At 41.8% G+C, this 25,918-nt stretch overlaps 1 protein-coding gene across 1 annotated transcript in view; it reads right to left on the bottom strand.

Annotated features, from left to right (window-relative positions):
• Positions 1–19,189, bottom strand: part of LOC115207690 (leucine-rich repeats and immunoglobulin-like domains protein 2) — a 28,657-nt gene extending 9,468 nt beyond the window's left edge. Inside the window, exons 1-13 of the mRNA XM_029775062.1 lie at positions 18,996–19,189; positions 17,275–17,349; positions 15,394–15,528; positions 15,010–15,153; positions 14,566–14,709; positions 3,021–3,164; positions 2,619–2,762; positions 1,746–1,826; positions 1,580–1,651; positions 1,310–1,378; positions 1,004–1,167; positions 570–881; positions 113–394 (exon numbers count right to left, since the gene is read on the bottom strand). Coding sequence (XP_029630922.1) covers positions 113–394; positions 570–881; positions 1,004–1,167; positions 1,310–1,378; positions 1,580–1,651; positions 1,746–1,826; positions 2,619–2,762; positions 3,021–3,164; positions 14,566–14,709; positions 15,010–15,153; positions 15,394–15,528; positions 17,275–17,349; positions 18,996–19,189 — 1,960 coding nt within the window. The remainder of the gene's footprint in view (positions 1–112; positions 395–569; positions 882–1,003; positions 1,168–1,309; positions 1,379–1,579; positions 1,652–1,745; positions 1,827–2,618; positions 2,763–3,020; positions 3,165–14,565; positions 14,710–15,009; positions 15,154–15,393; positions 15,529–17,274; positions 17,350–18,995) is intronic.
• Between the last annotated feature and the right edge of the window lie 6,729 nt (positions 19,190–25,918).

Below are 25,918 nucleotides of genomic sequence, written 5' to 3'. Positions count from 1 at the left end.
AACATACAGTAGTTCACATTGAGTGATCATTTATCAAATTATAAACAGATGTGATTCATAAAGAAACACTAAGGTCAGTAAACTATGCCGGGCAGGTAAGAATGAAGCTCACCTAGCACAGTGAGTGTAGCGTTGGCAGACAGGCTCCCTGCAGCGTTCTGGGCTGTGCAGCTGTACACCCCCATATCCTCAGTCTTTACATTGGCAATGAAGAAGATGTCATCGTCTGGCATGACGTGCATCCTTCTCTCCCGGGCAGCAGGGAAGTCTGTGCCCCCGTCTTTCTGCCAGGCGATCTGGGGTGATGGGTGACCCTCGGCAGCACACTCCAGCCTGGCCATGGTGCCCGTGCGGATGGTCAGGTCCATCGGAGTCTTCAGAAAGGACGGCAGCTCTGAGGGAGAGGGGAAATGAAAAGAAAGTAGTTAAGAACCTGTTGAAGACAGCTTTCAATAGATGTCTTTCGAAACAACCATGCAAGCTCGAACTTCAACAGCTAAATGCCAAGGAACAAGTCAGATATTAGTCAGTAAAAACTCATCAGGAGAGAAAACCAAAAGTTTCTTCACCATTGACTGTGAGCTTGGCCCTGTTGGAGTAGTTAGAGCCAAAGTGGTTCGAGACAACACACTGGTAGCGTCCTTCGTCTGTGAAGTTGACGTTGAGGAGATGCAGCACGGTGGTGTAGAACAGCTTTCCCTCCTGGTAGCGGGCATAATTCTGCACCTCTGCGTCACACAGCACCTCCCCGTCCTTCCTCCAGGCCGTGGCCATGGGGGAGTCACTGCTGCTGGATGCCAGGCAGCTCAGAGTCACATTGGTCCCACGCAGGGCAGTGGCGGTGTCAGGGTGGTCAGTGATCCGGGGCTTTGGGAAGTCATCTGTGGGAAAGAGTGGAGAGAGAGGGCCATGATATTAAATAAATAAGTTATGGGATAATTGTCCCAGTACGTGAGATCTGGTCCAGACTAGATAAAGCAGGGTAGGTAGCTAGGTGACTGACCACAGACCAGCTCCTCCAGGCTGACAGACAGGACGTTACGGCCCAGCAGGCTGGCAGGGTGAGCACACATAGCGGAGACAGACTGCAGGAAGCGGTTGTCAGTCAACCATGGGCCCAGCCACTGCAGTTGGCAGTCACACAGCAGGCTGCTAGTGTTCAGAAAACTGAGGACAGGACACAGTCATAATATGGCATTTTTCCATCATTCTTGAATTTGTGAATGTATTCTATACAGAAAATATATTTGTAAAATCTGCCACAAGGACTCCCAAGACATCACCTCAGAAATTAGTACTTCTTACTCACAACACTTTTAAGTTCATGTGAGACAATGAATCAGGGTGGATGGACATGATCCCATTCTTGCTCAGGTCCCTGTTGGTGAAAATAAATATGAATGAAGTGCTGCGCTAGCACCATGACACTATCAAAGTGGCATCTTATGATACTAGCACAATAAAACAGATGCACTGGGGTAATAAGAAACATCTCTCTCGGTCTTGAAGTGATAGCTGCTGAATCGTCTTAATGGAGACCAACCATCGCTCAGAGTGGCTTGGCTATGGAGGTACTTACAAGTGCTCTAGTTCCTCCAGACTCTCAAAGGCTTCCTTTGTGATAGATTTAATCTTGTTCCGCTGTAGAATCCTGGGGAATAAACAGATTAAATATGCCAACAAATATTCTGCCAATATCAGTATCCATAGCAACAAAAGTAATATATTATGCAGAACACCCTTACAATGTGTTCAGCTTCTTCATTCCAACAAACACACCAATGGAATCCTCAATGGCCCAAGAGATCTCATTATTCCGTATGTCTCTGAAACGCAAACAGAAATATGTAAGAAAAAAATATATATTTTCCCCAGAATAAGAAGCACAAAGATCACCCTGATCTGCATTGCTTGGTGATGACACAGTACAAGACAGATAGAAGTTCATTTCTGCTCCGGGTGTCCAAACCAATTTGATTCATTTGGCAAATGTGAAGTGGCATACTTTCCAGAATGTCATAGCTCATTGCTCCTGCAGTTCTGATGGAGGGGATTAATTGGCTGTGTTTAGGTTCATGGGTCCTTCTAAACCCACAGAGGGCTTGTGTTCACAGGACGGGTCATGGGCGCTTTTGTTTCTCCTTGCTCATGCCTGGGTGGATCTCAAAGGTCCTTAACTCTCTAATTCCCCCTGCTACGGACAGCCCAGGGATGTGTGCTGACCCAGAGCCCTGACCTCCCTCTTTATGCAGCCCAATGCCTTCTTGGAACTCAGCATGTCAATGAATGTGTTAGTGCCCCCTCCTCCACTTCCCAGAGGGATTTTGGATGAAAAGGTAGTATTTTGTTAATTGAGCCTTTCTGGTATTCTTCATGCCTCAGAGGTCTTAAAAGCTAAATTATGCGAATGAGGGGATCTATACTACATGTAAAGACAAAGACATGATGACGAGAAGATAAATGTTCTACTTACTATACTGCAGTTTAGTGGTCTACCATACAACAGTCTAATAGAGTACCAGTACACTAGGGTACTACTAATTCAACAAAATGAAGACAGGACCAATCTGATATATTAAAAAAACTAATGTTTTTATAGAGTGGTGTGAGGTCCTTACAGTGAGCGCAGATTGGCCAGACTGCTGAAGACTCCCTCTCCCAGGTGGCTGATGGTATTCTCTCCTAGGTTCAGGTTCTCCAGAAGGCCCAGTCCAATGAACGCGGTCTCCTCCAACCGGGTGAGGTGGTTGAAGGACAGATCTCTAAAGAGGACATCCCCAGGAGACAAGCTTGGACAATGGTCTTCGGCAATCATACTGTACTAAAACATCTTGACCCCTTAAGAATGAGCTGAAATTCATGTGTTAACATCAACATAAATGATCTGCAATACACCCTCCCCAAGTCCCAAATAGATACTGGTCTTTCAGCTTCATAAAGGGGTAACAATAAACCCTAACGCACTCCCATCTCCAACAGTGGGAGAAAAGTGGGGTTGGGGTTAGAAAGAGAACACTCACAGCTCCTCCAGCTTTTGGCAGAACTCCCAGGCGTCTGGTCGGATGATGCCGATGGTGTTCTGGTTGACCCGCAGAACATGCAGCATGTGCAGGCCATACAGCCAGCCTTTGTTGACCTCTGTCAAATTGTTGTGCTCCAGCTCTCTTAGAAAACATAATTATTTAGTGCCCAATAGAAATTAATGGTAAATAATGTAGTGTCATTTTGGGGTCACTTTTACATTAATGTGGATACTACCATGATTACGGATAGTCCTGAATGAATCGGGAATAATGATGTGTGAGAAAGTTACAGATCACAAATATCATAACCCCAAGACATGCTAACCGCTCACCTTTACAATAACTGGCGAAGTTAGTATTTTTTGGGGGGGGTGTTGAAATTTGTGCATCTAACTTTCTCACTCATTATTTACGATTGATTCAGGACTACCCGTAATCATTGTAGCATCCACATTAATTTAGAAGTGTTTAGAAACAGATTATATTCTTATTAACAAAATGAAACAATACATTGTTTACCATTAATTTCTACTGGACATAAAATAATATGAAACACAACCAAAACAAACAGCAAATGCATCCAACAAGTTTGTAGTGTCACAAGATTTATGTAATCATTACATTCTAGGAATATGGGACCAAATATGAAACTTCAAACTACTTTAATAGACAAGTTCATTTGTTCCAATACTTGTAGTCCCTTAAAATGGGAGGACTATGTATAAAAAGTGCTGTAATTTCTAAACTGTTCACCCGATATGGATGAAAATACCCTAAAATTAAACCTGACAGTCTGCACTTTAACCTGTCATTGTATCAAAGTGCTGGAGTCAAAACAACAAATGTGTCACTGTCTCAATACTTTGAGCTCACTAGGGTTGGACGATGTCTGGAATGCACATCGTCCCATCCAAACAGCTTTGATGTACGATTGTATCATCAATTTATTTTTTACCCGGGGCAGGGGGGTGGGGTGCATCATTGTGTTGCCTAGCAACGCGGTAACTGATCTGTAATGCAAACTGTGTCAAGCATAAACCTCTGTTCATGAGACTACATTGTGGAAATCATCTTACCAAGTGTGTATTTTCTTGTGTGCAAATAAATACATAAATATAAACCAATCAATATGGTGATATGTGATACCGATTGTTAACTCGAAATGACACAACGACAAGGTTCCAGTTTAACAAAGTTTACTATACCGTATGAACACACTACAAGGTAGCCATTGCACTCTTGGCTAGGACCATCAACGAACAGACTTCCTGCGCAGGCGCACTCTTGACAGTGATAGCCCCGTAATAACAGAAACATAGGGATACTAAAACATGAACTTAACAATCTCCCCCTTTTCTTTAAAGAAATTAAACAACAACATAATTAAATGTCCAAGTATTTTTCAAGTTCCCCATTATAAATGGGTTGTGTGACAGTTTTTATTTGTATTACTCAAGCTGCCACTTTCCATTACTGAGAGCCTGTAGGAGCACAAGACCTTCTTTAGTCACAGTCAGCAAGCTGTTCCTTTGTGGTCGACCACAGAATCCGCTGGATTCTCTGTGCTTGAATAAGTTCCTTGATGCTGCTAATCTCAAGACGAAGTCTTTTCTCTGTGACAGACTTGGTTGACTTCAAAGCATCAACTAATGAGTAGTTGTCAGTGACAAACTACAGGTAGAATGTGCCGTTTTGTCTCACCAGTGGTAAGCTCTGAGAACAGAGCTGCAAGAAAGATCGCATTGTCAATTCCATCTGCAAGAGCAAGTGTTTTTCCAGCAAGTGTGCTTTGGTCAACCTTTCTGATCCTTTTTGACTGCCAACAGATAGGTGAGAATCTTCCTCCTTCACCCATTAACACGATTAGATGTCCACCTTGTGTGCCTCCATCTGTAAGGTTCCCTAGCGAAGCATCACTGAAGACAACTAGTTTCAAAGAGTCATCTTTTCCAACATGCTGAAACTTTAAAGTCACTTGTTGTGATTTCAGTTTAAGAACAACTTTGTTTGCCTCATGAATGGTTTGTACAGTGGCGTGTTTTGTGTTAGATGCCAAGTTGCAACCATCAAACATTACATCAGGTCTACTCTGTCTAGCAACCCATAAAATTTATCCTATCTTTGACCTCAATTGATCAGCTTCAATTCCACATAGAGGGGAATTCCTTTGTACGGCTCTTGAAGAATCCATGTGAATGGGTTGAAGATTCTTGGTATAGCTCTCCTGTTGCATCAGTATTGTCCCATCAACTGTAATAAACTCTATGCCAACATAACAAAAATCATCATGCTCCTCACGGCCGACCTGGAAAACAGCTTTGAGGTTTGGAATCACAGTTGTAGCAAAGGTCTGTGAGCCACCCCAGATAAAGTCATCAACATGACAGGCAAGTACTCCAGTCACATTGCAGTCTTGATCAAGCCAATAGAAGACTACAGGATCCACTTGTGACAGTTTTCCACCTGTATTCAGCATTGTTGCCTTGACTTTATTGTACCAGTAGAGTGATGCATCTGCCAGTCCATACACACACTTTTTTAGTTTCCACAGTGTTCCTTCGCATTTGGTGTCAGGCAGAGGTCGGATGTGAATGTCCCTTGACAGCTCTGTTCCCTGCAAAAATGCAGATTTGAGGTCTATGGAATTAAGTTTCCATTTTTTCTGGCAGATCACTGACATCAGCAATCTGAGTGACTCTGAGTCGCATGTCGGTGAGTCTTTTGGGAGTTCTTTAGCAGCCAGCTCCTCAAAACCTCTAGCCATTAGACGTGCTTTAGGCACCATTTCGATTAAGGATTCTTTAAGGGTACACACCCACCTTGTTGAGACACATTTTTGGCCAATGTCTTCGACTTCCTCAAACACTCCATTTTTCCTCCAATATCTGAGCTCATCTAGCTTAGCTGAGTCAAATGACACATCCTTTGTTTCAAGTACATCATCATTTTGAATGTCATTCTGTTTCTCGATTTTCCATTGGTTCAATTCTGAGATTATCTACAAGTGACAGGTCAGCTGACCCTGTTGTACCAGAAAGTGTAACTGGTTCAGAGTACTGCAAGTTGTACTAGTTCTGGTGTTTTCCTTCGGCTTTTCCTGCTCGTCCAATGACGGTTGCTGTACGTGGAATACCACTTTCTCTGGCCATGTATTTAACAGTTTGTCCAGTTTTCAGATTGGAACAACCATGTTCTCTTAACACATGTGGCTGTTGAATGTTTTCCTCATTTGAACGCTCAACAGTATTATCTGTGGCATGTTTGAAGGTCTCTGCTTCATTTCCTGTGTCAGTTTCAGTGTCCATATCATTGGATGTGACATCTGGTAGGTTTGTGTCTGTTACGGTCTCCTTTTCATTAGAATGATTCTCAGCAAAAGCCCCTCTATCTTGTTGATCATTTACTTTCCGCAATCTTGAGTGATGCACCCTGACAATGATGCCTCTGTGCCTTACAAATATCACCACACCATCTTGGCCAATGACTACTCCCGGTCCTTTCCACTCTTGACAGTCAACTTGTTTGTAGTACACTTTGTTTCCAGTTTCGTACTTCTCATCGGTGGGTCGTAGCTGTTTACGCAGAGCCCTGCGAATTCTTTATGAGCACTCTGCTTCAGTGAACGCTTTTCTTGCTGCATGTAGTGCTGAAAGGTGCTGTCCCACCCATGCACTCAAACTGGCCCCTTCTAGTGCTGGTGGCTTGTCAACCAGTACAGAGGGAAGATTAGGGTTCTGCCCAAACACTAGTTGGTATGGGCTATAAACATGAACATTGTGCATTGATTTTTTTGCCATCAAAGCCCAATCTAGCGCTGTGTTCCAGTCACATCCATTGTCTTGCTTCACTTTCAGCATGATCTCTGTGAGCGTTTGATTGTGTCTCTCCAGAAGTCCATTGCTCCATGGACTGTATGCAGCAGTTGTCTTTACTTCCATGTTGAATTTCTCTGCCATTTCTCTTATTTCATTATTATTTAATTCTCCTCCATTGTCACTGTACAATTTCTGGGGAGGGCCATGCACACTTACCCAGGAATGAATGAAGTGCTTGATGATGTCACTGGGTTTCTTTGTATTCACAATGCTTCCAGCACTAAAGCGTGTGAAGTGGTCGATTATGTGAAGGTACCACACACTTGGTGCTAACTCATGTAGATCTACAGCCACTGTTTCATTGTATTTGGAAGCTAGTGGCAAACCAACAGCTGGTTTGGGCTTAGGTTTACTGTATTTTTGACATGTCTCACAACTGTTAACTATCTGCTGTAGAATGGAAATAAATCTCATCATCATTATTCCCTGAACTGCTGAGTAACTTCTGAAGTCTGTCAACTGTAGCATGTCCAAACTGTTTGTGAAGCTTTAACAATACTTTGTGTTTTTCTTTTGTGTTCATGTTCTCAGTGACTGTCAGAATCTCCATGTGCTCTGTGTCCGTCAGAATCTCATTTTCCCATGGACTCTGTGTGATGTCTTTGTCTAAAATGTTTACACAATAGTGGCCTGAGGTAGTAAGTTCAAGAGTCACTGGTTGTTTAAACATCACCGCCTTGTCATTTTTTATGTCTAGTACAGCCCCTGCCTTCTTGAGGGAAGCTTTGCTTAGTAGTAAGGGGATATCTGCAGGGACCACCTCTGTTTCAATGTGACACTTAGTCTGACCAATTTTTGCTGGCAGCTTAACTCGCTTGGTAGAATGGACAATTCTCCCATCTCCAAATTTGAAAGCTCTGTTGCTTGGTGTGTCAATCATATTTTGTACTTCTTTCATATTTAGTTCACTGACATAGCTATTAAGCCATTTTGCACCACACACTGTCCGTGTACATGCAGTATCAATCACAGCAGATCCTATGGATTCAACTATAAAAACATCTCAGTATCAGATTCATTTGAAAACAGTGTAATGTTACACTGCTCTCTCTCTCTGTGTTTACATTTTCCTCTGTTAGTTTAACTTGTTCATTTTTATGAGGACAGTCTTTAACCCAATGGTAAGTGCTTCCATATTTGTCCAGTGGATTTGTGCCGGGAAATGGCGCCCTCTTCTGGTTGTCTTGAGAATGTGACTTTTTGGCGCCTTTTCTCTGCTGCTCAGTGTAATATGCTGCGTCACTCACTTGCATTCCATCTGTTAACCTCTTGATGCACGTTAAGGCCAGGGGGCGCTATTGCGAATTTAAAAAAAAATACGTGCCCATATTAAACGGCCTCCTACTCAAACTCAGAAGCTAGGATATGCATATAATTAGTAGATTTGGATAGAAAACACTCTAAAGTTTCTAAAACTGTTTGAATGGTGTCTGTAAGTATAACAGAACTCACATGGCAGTCAAAACCTGAGACAAATCCTAACAGGAAGTGGAAATCTGATTTGTGGAATCACTTTCAAGCCTTTGGCTATGAAACACACCCTGAGTTAGGATTCATTTAGCACTTCCTAAGGCTTCCACTAGATGTCAACAGTCTTTACAAAGTGGTTTGAGTCTTCTCCCGTAAAAACTGACCGAACGAGAGGCCTGGAAAGTTTGTCATAGAGGGAGGGCCATTACTACTGTGATGCGCGTGCCCGTGGGTACTCTCTCGTTCCGAATTGTTTAGTAAGACAATGCAATCGTCCGCCTTGAATATTATTGAAGTTCTGATTGAAAAAGGCCCTAAAGATTTATGTTATACAACGTTTGACATGTTTGAACGAACGTAAATAAAAAAAATTGCACATTCGTGACAAGTCCAGCGCGCCTCGTACATTATGAGTAGCCTTCGGAACGCGCTAACAAGAAGGAGCTATTGGGACATAAATTAACTTTTTTCGAACAAAACTACATTTGTTGTGGACCTGGGATTCCTGGAAGTGCCTTCTGATGAAGATAATCAAAGGTAAGGGAATATTTACAATAGTATATTTGATTTTAGATGGTTCCAAGATGGCGCTAACCTGTATCGCCTAGCCTATTTTTCTGAGCATAGCACCTCGTTTATTGCAAAGTGTGATTTCCCAGTAAAGTTATTTTTAAATCTGGCAATGCGGTTGCATTCACGAGATGTTAATCTATAAGTCTTTGAATGACAATATTATATTTTACCAATGTTTTCGAATAGTAATTTTGTAAATTGTAGCGCTGATTCACCGGAAGCATTTGAGGGAAAATATTTTCTGAACATCACGCGCCGATGTAAAATGCTGTTTTTATATATAAATATGAACTTTATCGAACAAAAGAATGCATGTATTGTGTAACATGATGTCCTAGGAGTGTCATCTGATGAAGATTGTCAAAGGTTAGTGCTTCATTTAGCTGTGTTTTGGTTATTTGTGATGCATGTGGTTGGTCGGAAAATGGCGGTGTGGCTATTGTGTCGATGTACTCTCCTAACATAATGTAATTTTTTGCTTTCGCTGCAAAGCCTTTTTGAAATGGGACAACGTGGTCCTATGTTTGAGAAACAGAATTTATTAGATTTGGTTGTGAATATGGTGCTCAGATTTTTCGCTGGATGTTGATCCCGGTTACGGGATCGGAGCGTTTAACGGCGCGACAGACGTCTTTTTCACCAAAAATTATTTTTAGTGCCGACTGCATTGATGCAAATGTCAGTACAAGCAGTCAAAGCCAACTGTTTCTCCCGACCATCTAGACAGGCAGTATCTAGCAACTTGAAAGCTAACACTGCATCCGGGAGAACCATGTCGTACTTAACCTCTCTGGGCTATGTGGGACGATTTCGTCCCACCTACGTAACAGCTATTGTAATTCCAATGGCGCGATTTTTGAATCGTTAGAAATACTATTACTTCAATTTCTCAAACATATGACTATTTCACAGCTATTTAAAGACAAGAATCTCGTTAATCTAACCCCACTGTCCGATTTCAAAAAGGCTTTACAACGAAAGCAAAACATTAGATTATGTCAGCAGAGTGCCCAGCCAGAAAAAATCTGACACCCATTTTTCAAGCTAGCATATCATGTCACATAAACCCAAACCACAGCTAAATGCAGCACTAACCTTTTATGATCTTCATCAGATGACACACCTAGGACATTGTGTTATACAATACATGCATGTCTGTTCAATCAAGTTCATATTTATATCAAAAAACAGCTTTTTACATTAGCATGTGACGTTCAGAAAAAAACCACCGCAAACTTCCGGTGAAATTACTAACAGTTTGCTAAAATACTCACGATAAACGTTCACAAAAAGCATAACAATTATTTTAAGAATTATAGATACATTACTCCTCTATGCACTCGATATGTCCGATTTTAAAATAGCTTTTCGGATGAAGCACATTTTGCAATAATCTAAGTACATAGCCCGGCATTACAGGGCTAGCTATTTAGATACCCACCCAGTTCAGCCTCCACCAAAATCACATTTCCTATAAGAAAAATGTTCTTACCTTGCTTGTTCTTCATCAGAATACACTGCCAGGACTTCTACTTCAATAACAAATGTTGGTTTGGTCCCAAATAATCCATCGTTATGTTCCAACAGCGACGTTTTGTTCGTGAGTTCTAGACACTATCAGAATGCTTTTTCACGGTCCCGCGCATGGCGCGTTGGCTTGTCAAAAATGTCTAAATATTCCATTACCGTACTTCGAAGCATGTCAACCGCTGTTTAAAACCAATTTTTATGCCATTTATGTCGTAGAGAAGTGATAATATTCCGACCGGGAGTATGCATTGAGCCTAAACAGCCGAATAAAATTTCTCCTCAGAAGCGACTCATGCACGCGCATCATTGAAAGGTCCTCTCAGCATCCACTTACAAAAGGCGATAATATGTTTCAACCTGAGGCTCCCTCGTAAACCTTCAGGGTTTTCGCGGGCTCTGAGAGCCTATTGGAGCCCTGGGAATTGTCACGTTACAGCTAAGATCCTTACTTTTCAATAAAAAGAGGTAAGACGCACGACTCCTTGTCAGACAGGGTACTTCCTGCTTGAAGCCTTGTCAGGTTTTTGCCTGCCATAGGAGTTCTGTTATACTCACAGACACCATTCAAACAGTTTTAGAAAATTCAGAGTGTTTTCTATCCAAACCTGAACAATAATATGCATATTCTAGCTTCTGAGTTGGTGTAGGAGGCAGTTAAAAATGGGAACATATTTTTCCAAAATTCTCAATACTGCCCCCTATACCAAACAGGTTAAGCATCCTATTGTACCTCTGTTCGAAATCAATGATGTAGTCCGTCATTGCAACCGAAATATCTCTCGAAACACTGTCAAAGTTTGAATATGCCTCGTAGGCACGGTCTTTCTCTTCTTTAAGAAATCCAGTGCTCTGATCAAAGTTCCCATACCATCATCATTGTTCAAATCCTCCAGGGATATTTCCAGTGCTGTATCTCTCGCTCTTCCCTCGAGCGATAATACCACCGCAAGTGCTTGCTTTTTCGCGTCCAGATTAGTAACCCGTGTCCAGATTCCAAGTTAATTTTTCCAACTTTCGTACGACCTCTTCTCGTCGAAGCGAGGTGGCACATTGTAGTTATTAGCCATCCTCTGCTACCAATGTTAACTCGAAATGACACAATGACAAGGTTCCAGTTTAACAAAGTTTACTATACCGTATGAACACACTACAAGGTAGCCATTGCACTCTCGGCTAGTTCCATCAACGAACAGACTTCCTGCGCAGGCGCACTCTTGACTGAGTGATAGCCCCGTAATAACAGAAATATAGGGATACTTAAAACATGAACTTAACACCAATAACTTTGAATGGTGATTTGGAACCAAACGTTGTAGGCCTACAGTGTGATACGAGACCCCTTTCATTGGTGATTTCGGACAATTTCAACTGAGATCGAGTACGCTTGTTCACCATAGCAGACGTCGCTGGAAAGTCTCCTTGGGAGAGCTAAGCAAACAGTCACTCAGTGAGCAACAGCAGGCCAGCACAGGAGGAGATGATGACCCACTGGCATGGTGGAGGGGGAAAAAGGTTTGACTTCCACTCTTGGACAACGTTGCCCTCAAATACCTTTGCATCTGTGCAGAAAAAACGTTCCATCTTAACGTGTTTTCAGTAGGCCTATAGCATGTAATATTGTTACTCCACAATCTATTAAAGCCAGAAAAAGTGAACATGCTTGTGTTCCTTGCCAGAAACCTTTAGAAAAGGTTAATATATAATGAAAATAAATAGTCTGGATGGTTCTTCATTGCACTTTATTTGTTTAATTTCCAAAGCCTGTATCCACAGACGCCTCTTATTTTAAACAAATGCAGCCTAGGTTAGAATATCTGTTGTATGCCTTACACTTTTTTGCACTGTAATTTGTGGTTAATTTAGAACTTATTTTGTTTACTTTATTTATTGTCATTTGTAGCCCATCCAAATGTGGGTTACTCTTTTTATAAGCAGCATTTATTTATTGTTCCTGCTTATCGAAAGCACTGCTGTGGGAGCTTATGTAATGAGCGCCCACAGGTGATCAGCTCACTGGTCACCATAGCAACACCCACCCGTAGCACACGCTCCAGCAGGTATATTTCACTAGTCATCCCCAAAGCCAACACTTCCTTTGGCCACCTTTCCTTCCAGTTCTCTGCTGCCAATGACTGGAACAAATTGCAAAAATCACTGAAACCTTATATCTCCCCCTCTAACTTCAAGCATCAGCTGTCAGAGCAGCTTACCGATCACTGTACCTTTACACAGCCAATCTGTAAATAGCACACCCAACTACCTCATCCCCATATTGTTACTTATCCACTTGCTCTTTTGCACCCCAGTATCTCTACTTGCACATCATCATCTGCACAGCTATCACTCCAGTATTATTGCTAAATTGTAATTATTTTACCTCCATGGCCTATTTATTGCCTTACCTCCCTACATTTGCACACACTTTACATAGATTTTTCTAATTGTTATTGACTGTACGTTTGTTTATGTGTAACTCTGCGTTGATGTTTTTGTCGCACTGCTTTGCTTTATCTTGGCCAGGTCGCAGTTGTACTTGTCGCAACTGGCCTACCTGGTTAAATAAAAGGTGAAAGAAATACAAATAAAATGCCCATTGCGCAATTCAAGGATTTGAATAAACACCTCAGTGCTTGAGGCGTCACTACAGACACCCTGGTTCAATTCCAGGCTGTATCACAACCGGCCGTGATTGGGAGTCCTATAGGGTGGCGCACAATTGGCCCAGCATCGTCCGGGTTTGGCCAGTGTAGACCATCATTGTAAATAAGAATTTGTTCTTAACTGACTTGCCTAGTTAAATAAATAAAAAAGGCTACATTAAAAAATTTAATTAAATAAAAATCCACAATAATATAAATCTATTTAGAAGTTTAACTTGTACAAGTTACATTTACTGCACATTTTATTGAATTACATTTTTTTATTTTGTGTAGGCCTATATTATTGGCTGTTTGGTTTGCAAGGATTTTCCGGCGGCACAACATTTATTTTTCCTAAAGCTTTGGTCAGGTGGAGGCCAGAAACTTCCCATTCGATTATTCTATCTTGCAATTGTTGGTTCTCTCCTTCATTATTCCCATATCATGTTTTTATTTAGGCTATTCAAAAACATTTCTGAGATAGAACTCTTTTACTGGGCTCTTAGATTCATTTGAAAGTAGATCATGAAATATATGCTTAGACCAACAAGTCATATTCAAATAAAATGGGGATTGGGAGAAAAAAAAAAAAAAGGGAAATGAAGCTCATAAAGCAAGCCAGACAAAGGCGTGTCTGCGGTAAAAGGCCCATGATCATCAGACATAGGCAAGGTGAGCGAGATAAATGTTCTGACATTTTGCACAGCTTTTGACACTCTCCACTCCGTCTACAATATACATACATTGTAGGCCTACTCTTGCATTATGTTAAATAGTAGGCTAAGTCTACCTACATATTTATTGAAAAAGGCTATAGCAAATAGGAATAGGTAGGTCATTTGGCTGCGAGCTGCACTGTTGTGCGCTGCCCGACTACGGCGGTGCCAGTCATGTTAAAATATGTAAAAAAAAGTTCTAATATATAAAAACTATTGTCTGTCACATCACGTTGTCATCAACAATGTCTGTCAAACATAGTTGATTTCCGATTGTATCGTAATATCACCCAACCCTTAGAGCTCACTATCTCATCGGTGTCATTTCCAATTGGAGCAAATGAAGCATAGTGGGCAGAACAAGCAAGGAGGTGGGCATAACAAAGTACAATCTAGCGAGAAACTATTGGTGTTTGTAACACTCCTAAACAATGCATTTTTTTTTTTACTTTGGCAAAGGGTCAAGTCTACTAAACTTAGTGCACTCTGTTCGTGACAGATTGGAGTTTTGGGAAAGAAAACTGAATTGAGAGCAAACGTTTCAAAATGAGAAAATTTGCAGAATGTCGGCCAAGTATTATCTAGCTCCATATTCATATTCACTGGACTTCCTCTTATCACCATATTTGATGAACAGATGCTTCCGATTTATACATCCCGTGAGACATCTGGCTCCTCCTATCTGTACAAATACTGTACTGATCTTTCTTATAAAAGACTAAAAGGCAGAAGAACTCACAGCTCCTCCATGTTGTTGAGCCCAAAGAAAGCACCGTCCATCAGCTTTGTGATGCCATTCCGCTGCATCTTCAGTGATTTCAGTAAGGCCATCCCTTTGAAGGTCAGGCTGTCCACCATCTTGATCTTGTTGCGCTTTAATTCCCTAGGAAAGAGTCAGAATCGGGCAGTTTAGAATAAGTTGTTTCAACTACTATAAAACCGTACTACATACTGAATCTGTGAAAACTAAAAATTCACAATCACGAATGCAAATTGTTTAAAGAAAATATATTTAACTAAGGATAGTCCCTCATACAAAAGTATCAAACACATTCAAAAGCTTAACATATGTAGACTAAATCATGTAAGAAACCTACCATCTAGCGAGGGTCTGGTAATTAGGTTTGCACACTGCTCATCATTGCTATGGAAATGGTTTGACTGAAGCAGAACATTGACTTACAGGAACTGCAGCTGGGGAAGCCTGAAAACTTTGTATGGTAGCAGTGTTATTCTGTTCCTGTTCAGCTTCAGAACCAGCAGGGAGCTGGAGATGTTGTCAAAGCAGCCAGGTTCAAGGACACTGATCTTGTTATTGCTTAAATTCCTGGGAGATAGAGATGCAGAAACATTCCATCAGGAAGGGCGATCAGTTTACTTTTACATTACACCTGCATGTATACATTCCAAAGACTAAGGTCTTTATTTTGGATTAAGAAGTCACATTAATAAGCCAATAACAAGTAAAGTAGAACACACCCTTTTGGTTGTTGCTGAAACAACAATTTCCTCCCTCCTTAGAAGTTGTCTACTATAGTTGGAAAACAATGCCACAGGCAGGACTCACAAGTATTTCAGCTGCATGGGTGGGAAAGCTCCAGCCTTCATCTCTGAGATGGAGTTAGATGACAGGTCAAGTGTCTCCAAGGATATGTATGGATGCAGCTGATGCATCCACAGCTCTGAGATCCGGTTGTGGACCCTGTGCACAATGAGCAGTAATGTACATAATAATCAACATTAATCTACATAAATACACCATCAATGTGTATTTATACCCAAACCATGGCATAAAGAATGCAGGGTTGGACAGAAGTCCCCCGGCCGGTGATTCCTTTCTTCCGACACTTCCCTATTGCATAGTGCTGGGAAGTTCAGCTCTTTTTACTGACTTACCTTTTCAACTCATTCAGTCAAAATAACAAATCTTTCAACTAATTTCATTCATTTGAGTCAGTCATGCCCATAGCATGCGAACAATGAACTGACAACTCAAAAGTCGTGTCATGATTGTACAAGCCTCTCGTTCACCATAGGTGGCTTATTGCAGCTGTCATTCGTGACAGACGTAAAACGTGTGCTTTAAACAATGTACATTTGTTGATAGGCATGCAAACAAATAAGATTATTCCTTGATACATTAGAAACGAGGTCGAGACCAGTTGTGATTGCAACTGGACTAGGTTGTGAACGACTCTTGGCGGAATGCATTGCTTGACTGAGATGAGGGTGATAAGAAAAATGTCATTGGCGAACTGCAGCCCTCCAAATAATTCCTTCCAAAGTTTGTTGAGCAGAGACTGTGTATGTTTTGGTTCAACAAAGCTGTGTCCATAACCTTCAATTAATTACATTCCTTCTTGCACCATGCGATTAATTGTCAGTTCTAAACATGCATTTTTCTTCTCTATGCTCATGATCTATACTGAACAAAAATATAAATGCAACATGCAATCATTTCACAGTTCATATAAGGAAATCAGTCAATTTAAATGAATGTATTAGGCCCTAATCTATGGATTTCACATGACTGGGCAGGGGCGCAGCCATTGGTGGGCCTGGCTCACCAATCAGAACGAGCTTCTCCCCACAAAGGCGCTTTATTACAGACAGAAATACTCCTCAGTTTCATCAGCTGCCCAGGTGGCCGATCTCAGACAATCCCGTAGGTGAAGAAGCTGGATGTGGAGGTCCTGGGCTGGCGTGGTAACACGTGGTCTGCGGTTGTGAGGCCGGTTGGACGTAGTGCCAGATTCTCTAAAACAATGTTGGAGGTGGCTTATGGTAGAGAAATTAATGTTAAATTATCTGGCAACAGCTCTAGTGGACATTCCTGCAGTTAGCATGCCAATTGCACACTCCCTCAAAATTTGAGACATCTGTGGCATTGTGTTGTTTGACAAAACTGCAGATTTTGTCCCCTGCACAAGGTGCACCTGTGTAATGATCATGCTGTCTAATCAGCTTCTTGATATGCCACACCTGTCAGATGGGTGGATTATCTTGGCAAAGGAGAAATGCTCACCAACAGGGATGTAAACAAATGTGTGCAACACATTTTGGAGAAATAAGCTTTTGTGCGTATGAAATATAAGACCCCAGAAATGTTTCAGTTTATGAAAAAATGGGACCAACACTTTACATGGTTCGTTTATATTTTTGTTCAGTATATCTTCCTTCGAGCATATGGCAGACAGTTGGTGGTCGAAACAAGTCTCTGGAGCCGCTGAGCGTGTATTAATCCTGCTGTAGGACTCATTGTGGCCAGCACTCGAAGGTCAAACAAACTACTTCAATGAAGGAGTTGCTCAAAAAAACGAATCATGACTCAGTAAAAAGAGTCGTTTGTGAACTGCACATTACTACTATGGCACACATACTACGACAGGACACCTACGAATCACATCACACAACTCACAGAGAGGAGGAGAAAATTGTTTTAACTTACAATGAGAGTGTTGTGATGTTTGGGGTAACTTCTCCAAGGTATGGAACAGTTGTCAGATCATTGTGATTCATAGTGCTGAAAAAGATACCATTAGTTATTACATAGAATTCCATAGACACCTTTCAGTGGACCTTTGGCATCTTTACAAGAAAAACTAAAATGATCACATCCAGATCAGTGGCGGTAAGTGCCTGTCATTCATATTCCATTCACCCAGCTCAATGTAACATCAATAGAATTAGGCTACTTCATGACACTCAATTTCACTACACTCATGAGGTTGCTACAACCTAGCCTACGAATTAAAGTTTACAACGTAGGTGCACAGGTCGAGAGAGAAATTACTAATCCAGGACAGAGTGACACATTCAATACCGCCTATGCACACACTTGCCTGCATCTAGTTGATCTAGGGTGTAATTATTAGTCCAAACAGTTAGAGTTTCTATTGGACAAATTAAGGTATGTTTATCTCCGTTTCATTCTGTTTGCTTCCGTTTAAGAAACATTTTCAACAGAATCTGCGTAATGAATACCTGAATACCCTGATCACACAAACACAGTTCACTTTCATAGCAGCCACATACAAACAGCATGATCACTTTGCTAGTTGTATAATTCATTTGACATCTACGTGCTCTCCTCCTCTCACCATTTCCTTTCGCTTGTGGACTTCAGTGCACAACACAGCTGTCTGTGACCAGGCGAAAAAACCTTCCCAAGCCAAAACTTCATACCCTAACTGCTAAACACAGTCTACATCATATTAGCTAACGTCATAACCAACATAACTACTAGAACTAATGTGTTAGTAAACCCGCTACAATCATGCAGTACGGTTTACAACAGCAAGCAGTTTTGCAGTTTATACCTGCGGGCTCCGGTGGCAATACATTTATAAAACCAGAAGATTACCTTGACTTGGAAGAGTTCCAGTGCTGGATAGCCTTGGCCAGCTAGCTAACATAGCACCCCTCTCTGTTTGAGTAGGCTAAACGAGCTAGCTGCTTTCGCTAACTAAGTAGGTGAAAGTTAAGCAAATACAAAATATAACTAGTGCTCTCTCCCTCTTGGTTCTTCATTTTTTAATAAATTAATTTGTTCCAAACTATCCAACTATTGTCTCTCTTTGAGTCAAATAACTTACCACATTTTGTGCACTGCAGTGCTAGCTAACTTTAGCTTATGCTTTAAGTACTAGATTCAATATCTGATCCTTTGAGAGGACAACATGTCAGTTCATGCTACAAGAGCTCTAATAGGTTCGAGCCGGACGTCATCATAGTTACTGTATAAGCCTTTGGAAGGGAGTATGAACCATGAGCCTCACGTTTTGTATTGAGTCAATGTACCCAGAGGACGGAAACTAGCGGTCCCCCGCATACACCATGGTGCTATCCCAGAGATTGCGGTTGAGGCTACTGTAGCGCGTCATTGCAAAACAGTGCGTTTCAAATCAATTATTTGGTGACATTCATATATTTTGTATCGTTTTCTGTTTCACTGTTTTTATTTTTCTGAAATTCACTGAGGATGGTCCTCCCCTTACTCCTCTGAGGAGCCCCCACTGATCCACATATATATTTAGCTAAAGAACTTGACATTTAACGTTAGACCTCGCTAGCAAACTAACAAGGCCAGGTAGCTTGAGGAGCCACTGCAGCTTGTAAACAAAGGTGCTAGCTTGTTACCGATAAACTAGCTAATATTGGACTACTTACAGATGAGTTATCCCATGAGGTGGATCCAGGGGGGCCGCTGACAACCTTTTCCTATTGCAATCCAGGATTTGGATTTCGTCTGACCCCCTTGGACAAGAGCATGGAGCAGGGCAGGAATCCAGTGCCCAGCAGGCACTCAAACAGGCACTCAAACTCAACAAGAGGGTCGGGGGGATGGGCCAGCCTTCCGCCATTTTAAAAGTCTAACTATCAATACGTGGCTAGTTAGCTTCTGACAATTGTAAAATGTCTAACCGACAACACCAACCGATTCATATAACTTCTTATTAATAAAATAAACCCCCTCTTTCACATGAGTCGCATAACATTGCGAAAGTTTTTCTTCCAACTTGCCCATGGCAGCCCAGCACGGACTTTTCCTCCTTTCCCTTAGAATTTTCTTCCGCTTCCAATCTCATCACAAATCCCAAGATAAGTGGCTAGCAGTTAGCATTCTTAAAGTAAACCTGAATGTCGATGTTTCCACGGACCAAGTTCATTTGACTTCATATCAAACAGATGTGGATCGTGCAAAGTGTTTTGACTAAACATATTAATTATCTAGCTACCAAAGTATGATTATCCCGAATTATGTTTCGAAGGAACAACAATAGCGATAAAATATAGTGAATCCTGCCTCTAGAGCATGTTTACAGCTGTCCTATTGGTCAGTATGCATGCTTCTCAATTATTTTTCTCTTAACTGATTTTCAATAATAGATAGCTAGGTACTGGTTGAGAGAACGTCAAAAGCTCTCCTTTTATAAAAAGAGCTCATGTCATGGACACATTTATTTTTGATGTTTTACAAAAGTAGAAGTTGTAGTAGACCAGTCTGGGCTGGGCTACATTATTATCCCGATAATAAGTAAAACTCAAGCGGCCTGGCCCCGGGCCACATTCAGTTGCAAAACGTTCTCGAGCGTTGCAGATAGCAAACCATGAATAGAGCCGCAGTGATTCCTTATTCGCAATGTGGTTTCAGAGCATTTAGTATTATTCTGTATGTAAATTCGAGACACCAAATTTAGTGTATGTTACCTTTTGTATGGTATGTATTTCACATTGTAGTCATTTGGCAGATGCTCTTATCCAGAGTGAGTGTATACATTTGTGTCAATGTCTTATATTTTAGGATTTGCAATTGTACAATATGTTACGAATTGCAATACGGACAATATGTTAATAATTTGTTGTGGCTAACGTTAACTAGCTCTAAGGGTTAGGGTTAGCTAACATGCTAAGTAGTTGCTAATTAGCATGAGATTTGAACATGCAACCTTTGTGTTACTAGACAGGTAATATAGACCCACCTACATACCTTTCATGTTTGCCTTAATAAGTAACCTATCTTATATAACCATACCAAACCAATTTGAGTGTCCTGGATTTACGTTTGCTATGTTATGTCTAGTCTATGAGACCAGTGTTATTCTACATCTCAGAGAGGGATGTTTGTGTAAAGGACATCACGCTGCTTTGCTTTGCTTAGCTTAGCAAGTAACACTTCCACTGATATTTTCAACCTGTCCCTGACCGAGTCTGTAATACCAACATGTTTCAAGCAGACCACCATAGTCCCTGTGCCTAAATGACTACTGACCCGTAGCACTCACATCTGTAGCCATGAAATGCTTTGAAAGGCTGGTCATGGCTCACATTAATACCATTATCCCAGAAACCCTAGACCCACTCCAATTTGAATACCGCCCTGACAGATCCACAGATGATGCAATTTATTTTGCACTCCACACTGTACTTTCCCACCTGGACAAAAGGAACACCTACGTGAGAATGCTATTCATTGACTACAGCTCAGCGTTCAACACCATAGTGCCCTCAAAGCTCATCACTAAGCTAAGGACCCTGGGACTAAACACCTCCCTCTGCAACTGGATCCTGGACTTTCTGACGGGCCGCTCCCAGGTGGTATGGGTAGGTAACAACACATCTGCCATGCTGATCCTCAACACAGGGGCCCCTCAGGGATTGTGCTCAGTCCCTTCCTGTACTCCCTGTTCACCCATGACTGCATGGCCAAGCAAGACTCCAACAGTATCATTAAGTTTATCGATGACACAACATCACTGACAACCTCTCCCTCAACGTGATCAAGACAAAGGAGATGATTGTGGACTACAGAAAAAAGAGGACCGAGCACACTCCCATTCTCATCGATGGGGCTGTAGTGGAGCAGGTTGAGAGCTTCAAGTTCACTAATGTCACCAACAAACTATCATGGTCCAAACACACCAAGACAGGGGGCACGACAAAACCTATTCCCCCTCAGCAGACTGAAAATATTTGGAAAGGTTCTACAGCTGCACCATCGAGAGCATCCTGCCTTTATTGCATCACCGCCTGGTATGGCAACTGACCGTAAGGCACTATAGAGGGTAGTGTGTACGGCCCAGTAGATCACTGGGGCCAAGCTTCCTGCCATCCAGGACCTCTATACCAGGCAATGTCAGAGGAAGGCCCATAAATTGCAAAGGACTCCAGCCACCCTAATCATAGACTGTTCTCTCTGCTACCGCACAGCAAGCGGTACTGGAGCACCAAGTCTAGGTCAAAAAGGCTTCTTAACAGCTTCTACCCCCAAGACATAAGACTCTTGAACAGTTAATCAAATGGCTACCTGGACTATTTCCGTTGTCCCCACCCAACCCCCCATTTTTACGCTGCTGCTACTCTCTGTTTATTATCCATGCATAGTCACTTTCCACTACCTACATGTACATATTACCTCAATTACCTCGACTAACCGGTGCCCCCACACATTGACTCTGTACCGTAACCCCCTGTATATAGCCTCGCTACTGTTATTTTTGCTCCTTAATTATTTGTTATATATATATATATATATATATATATATATATGTATTTTCTTAACTACATTGTTGGTTAAGGGCTTGTAAGTAAGCATTTCACTGTAAGGTCTACACCTGTGGTATTCGGCTCATGTGACAAATCAAATTTGATTTATACAGGAAGCCCTTAAATTGCTGAATTAAGTTAATCAACGATCAATGATGAGAGTATATGATCAATGAATCTCAAATCAATGATGAGAGTATAGTCAGATTAACTGATACCTGATTTGGGAGGACGGGCTTGTGGTAATGGCTGAAGCGGACTCAGTGGAATGGTATCAAATTCATCAGTGGAATGGTATCAAATACATCAAACACATGATTTGAACAGTTTGAACATGCATGTAACATTGGTGTGGGTTAATAACCTCTACTGGATCGGTGTCCCGTCAACGGGACAGTTGTTTCTGAATATGCTATAATGATGTTTTAAACAACAACCAATTTTCAGGTACATATACATGTCTTATATGGGCAGTTTTTACCCCCCTCATCAATCAATACACAATATTGGGACATTTTTGCTAATTTATTAAACATAAAAAATGGAAATATCAAATTTACATAAGTATTCAGACCCTTTACTCAGTACTTTGTTGAAGAACCTTTAGCAGTGATTACAGCCTCTAGTCTTCTTGGGTATGATGCAACAAGCTTGGCACACCTGTATTTGGGGAGTTTCTCCCATTCTTCTCTGCAGATCCTCTCAAGCTCTGTGAGGTTGGATGGGGAGCATTGCTGCACAGCTATTTTCAGGTCTCTCCAGAGATGTTAGATCGAGTTCAAGTCCGGGATCTGGTTGGGCCACTCAAGGACATTCAGAGACTTGCCCTGAAGCCACTCCTGCGTTGTCTTGACTGTGTGCTTAGGGTTGTTGTCCTGTTGGAAGGTGAACATTCGCCCCAGTCGGAGGTCCTGAGCTCTCTGGAGCAGGTTTTCATCAAGGATCTCTGTTATTTGCTCCATTCATCTTTGTCTTCATCGTGACTAGTCTCTGAGTCCCTGCCACTGAAAAACATCCCCACAGCATAGTGCTGCCACCACCATGCTTCACCGTAGGGATGGTGCCAGGTTTCCTCCAGACGTGATGCTTGGCATTCAGGCAAAAGAGTTCAATCTTGGTTTCATCAGACCGGAGAATCTTGTTTCTCATGGTTTGAGAGTCTTTAGGTGCCTTTGGCAAACTCCAAGCTTGCTGTCATGTGCCTTTTACTGAGGAGTGGCTTCTGTCTGGCCACTCAACCATAAAGGCCTAATTGGTGGAGTGCTGCAGAGATAGTTGTCCTTCTGGAAGGTTCTCCCATCTCCACAGAGGGACTCTAGAGCTCTGTCAGTGACCATCGGATTCTCGGTCACCTCCCTAACCAATGTTCTTCTCCCACGATTGCGCGCTTTGGCCAGGCAGCCAGCTCTAGGAAGAGTCTTGGTGGTTCCAAACTTCTTCCATTTAAGAATGGTGGAGGTCACTGTGTTCTTGGGAACGTTCCATGCTGCAGATCTTTTTTTGCTACCATTTTCCAGATCTGTGCTCGGGCACAATCCTTATTTGGTGTTCTACTGACAATTCCTTTGACCTCATGGCTTGTTTTTTGCTCTGACATGCACTGTCAACTGTGTGACTTTATATAGACAGGTGTGTGCCTTTCCAAATCATGTCCAATCAACTGAATTTACCACAGGTGGACTCCAATCAAATTGTAGAAACAGCTCAAGGATGATGAATGGAAACAGGATGCACCTAAGCTCAATTTTGAGTCTCATAGCAAAGGGTCTCAACACATGCAAATAAGGTATTTTTGTTTTTAGTTTTTAATACATTTGCAAACATTTCTAAAATGTTTTCACTGTGTCAGTATGGGGTATTATGTGTAGATTGCTGATGAAATTGTTTTACTTTAATCAATTGTAGAATAAGGCTGTAACGTAACAAAATTTAGAAAAAGTCAAGGGGTCTGAATACTTTCCGAAGGCACTGTATAACTAGGAATAAAGTGATATATAATAAACAGTAGCAGCATCGTATTTGATAAGTCCAAAAATGACGTGCAAATAGGCTAAATGCAGATAGTCCGGGTAGCTATTTAACTAACTATTAAGTAGTCTTATGGCTTGGGCTTAGAAGCTGTTCAGGGTCCTGTTGGTTCCAGACTTGGTGCATCGGCACCCAAGTCATACAGTCTATGACTTGGGTGGCTGGAGTCTGACAATTTTTAGAGCCTTCCTCTGACACCGGTATAGAGGTCCTGGATGGCAGGGAGTTCGGCGCCAGGGATGTACTAGGCCGTACGCGCTACCCTCTGTAGCGCCTTGCCGTCAGATGCCAAGCTGTTGCCATACCAAGTGTTGATGCAGCCAGTCAAGATGCTCTCAATGGTGCAGCTGTAGAACTTTTTGAGGATCTGAGTGCCCATGCCAAATCTTTTCAGCCTCCAGAGGGGGAAGAGGCATTGTCCTGCCCTCTTCACAACTGTGTTGGTGTGTGCGGACCCTGAAAGATCCTTAGTGATGTGGACACGAGGAACTTGAAGCTCTCGACCCGCTCCACTACAGCCCTGTCGATTTGAATGGGGGCGTGTGTAGTCCACGATCAGCTCCTTGTTTCGATTTGATCTTAGTCCTGTATTGACGCGTTGCCTGTTTGATGGTGCGTCAGAGGGCTTAGCGGGATTTCTTATAAGTGTCCGGATTAGTGTCCTGTTCCTTAAAAGCGACAGCTCTAGCCTTAAGGATGTTGCCTGTAATCCATGGCTTCTGGTTTGAATATGTATGTACGGTCCAGGTGAGGGGACAATTAATGGTGCCATGAAGGTCCAGACTCATTGGCTCTATACAGAGGCCTGTGCCTAATGTCTACGACTGCATGGCCTTTAGGGCAGGGATTGATTTTTAGGACATATTTTTGTGATTCAAATATAGCCTTCAACATGACAATCAGTGTGACAACTAAATTTATACTGAGGCCTAGTTTAGGCCTATGACTACATAATCCTGTTGCTATTCAAGTGCCGACTGCTATGACAGGGTGCACGTTTGGTTTGCTGGGTAATTGCAGCCTCCTCTGCCTCAAATTGCTAGCAGGAAAACACCCCCTTATCAATAAGGCCAAGCCTACCCTTCACTGCCATATCTCATTCGATCATTCTGCTCCTCTGCAATGTACTGTCTCACCATAGATGTTTCATAGGAACAAGTTTCTATGACCAGGCACCCTAATCTCCTTCAGCACCTTAATAAGAGAAAAGCAACCGACATGCCAGTACCGTATCAACAGACATTTCGTCTCGACATTGAGAAAACTTTGAGGGCTCTTTATGTTGTTGGCACAGTGTTGAAAGTGAACCTAAACAGGTGAGTGTGTGTATCTATGCTAGTCTACTGCACCAATAGATGTCTTCAGGTGGTAGTAGGCTGTTGTTGGCTACAGTGTAGCCTATAACACTGTAGCGTGACAATACTATATTTTACATAGAACAATAATTTTTTATGGCAATACATTGTTTCAACTGTTATGTACTGCTAGATAAACTATTTGGGGATTATCTCTCAGTAGCCTACCCAGCTAGTACATTTGGTTCCTTGTAAGTTGTGGGAACATACGTTTTTGGTCATAAGATTCCTGACAGTTAAAACTGAACGTTTTTTAAGCGTTCAGAGAATGGAAATGAACATTTTGCATGTTCTAAGAACATACATTTTTAAGTTGAAGGGAGGTTCTGAGAAAGTTTTTCTATGGTTCCCTAAAAGTTTTCCTGTGAGGTTTTATTAACATTCTGAGAATGGAAATTATAGGTTATTTGAAGGTAATTAAATAAAGTTACGAGAACATGCTTCAATAAGGCTGCCAATTTCCTTTGTGTTAACTGTTTTGAACTACAAGCACAGGTGGAAATCCATAGCTCCGGGATGGAGCTAGCATTCCATGTTTTTTTTTACTCAAACAAAGATGTTCATTTTTGTCTATTCAAAGAAAACAAGCACTCATTAATACCAGCTGTGGCTAATTAGTGGGCGTGGCCAAAACACCTGAACACACTTAACAAGAGAGGAAAA

Source organism: Salmo trutta, chromosome 14 (genome assembly GCF_901001165.1).
Source record: "Salmo trutta chromosome 14, fSalTru1.1, whole genome shotgun sequence".
Classification (NCBI taxonomy): Eukaryota; Metazoa; Chordata; class Actinopteri; order Salmoniformes; family Salmonidae; genus Salmo; species Salmo trutta.
This window is presented reverse-complemented; position numbering and strand designations above follow the sequence as displayed.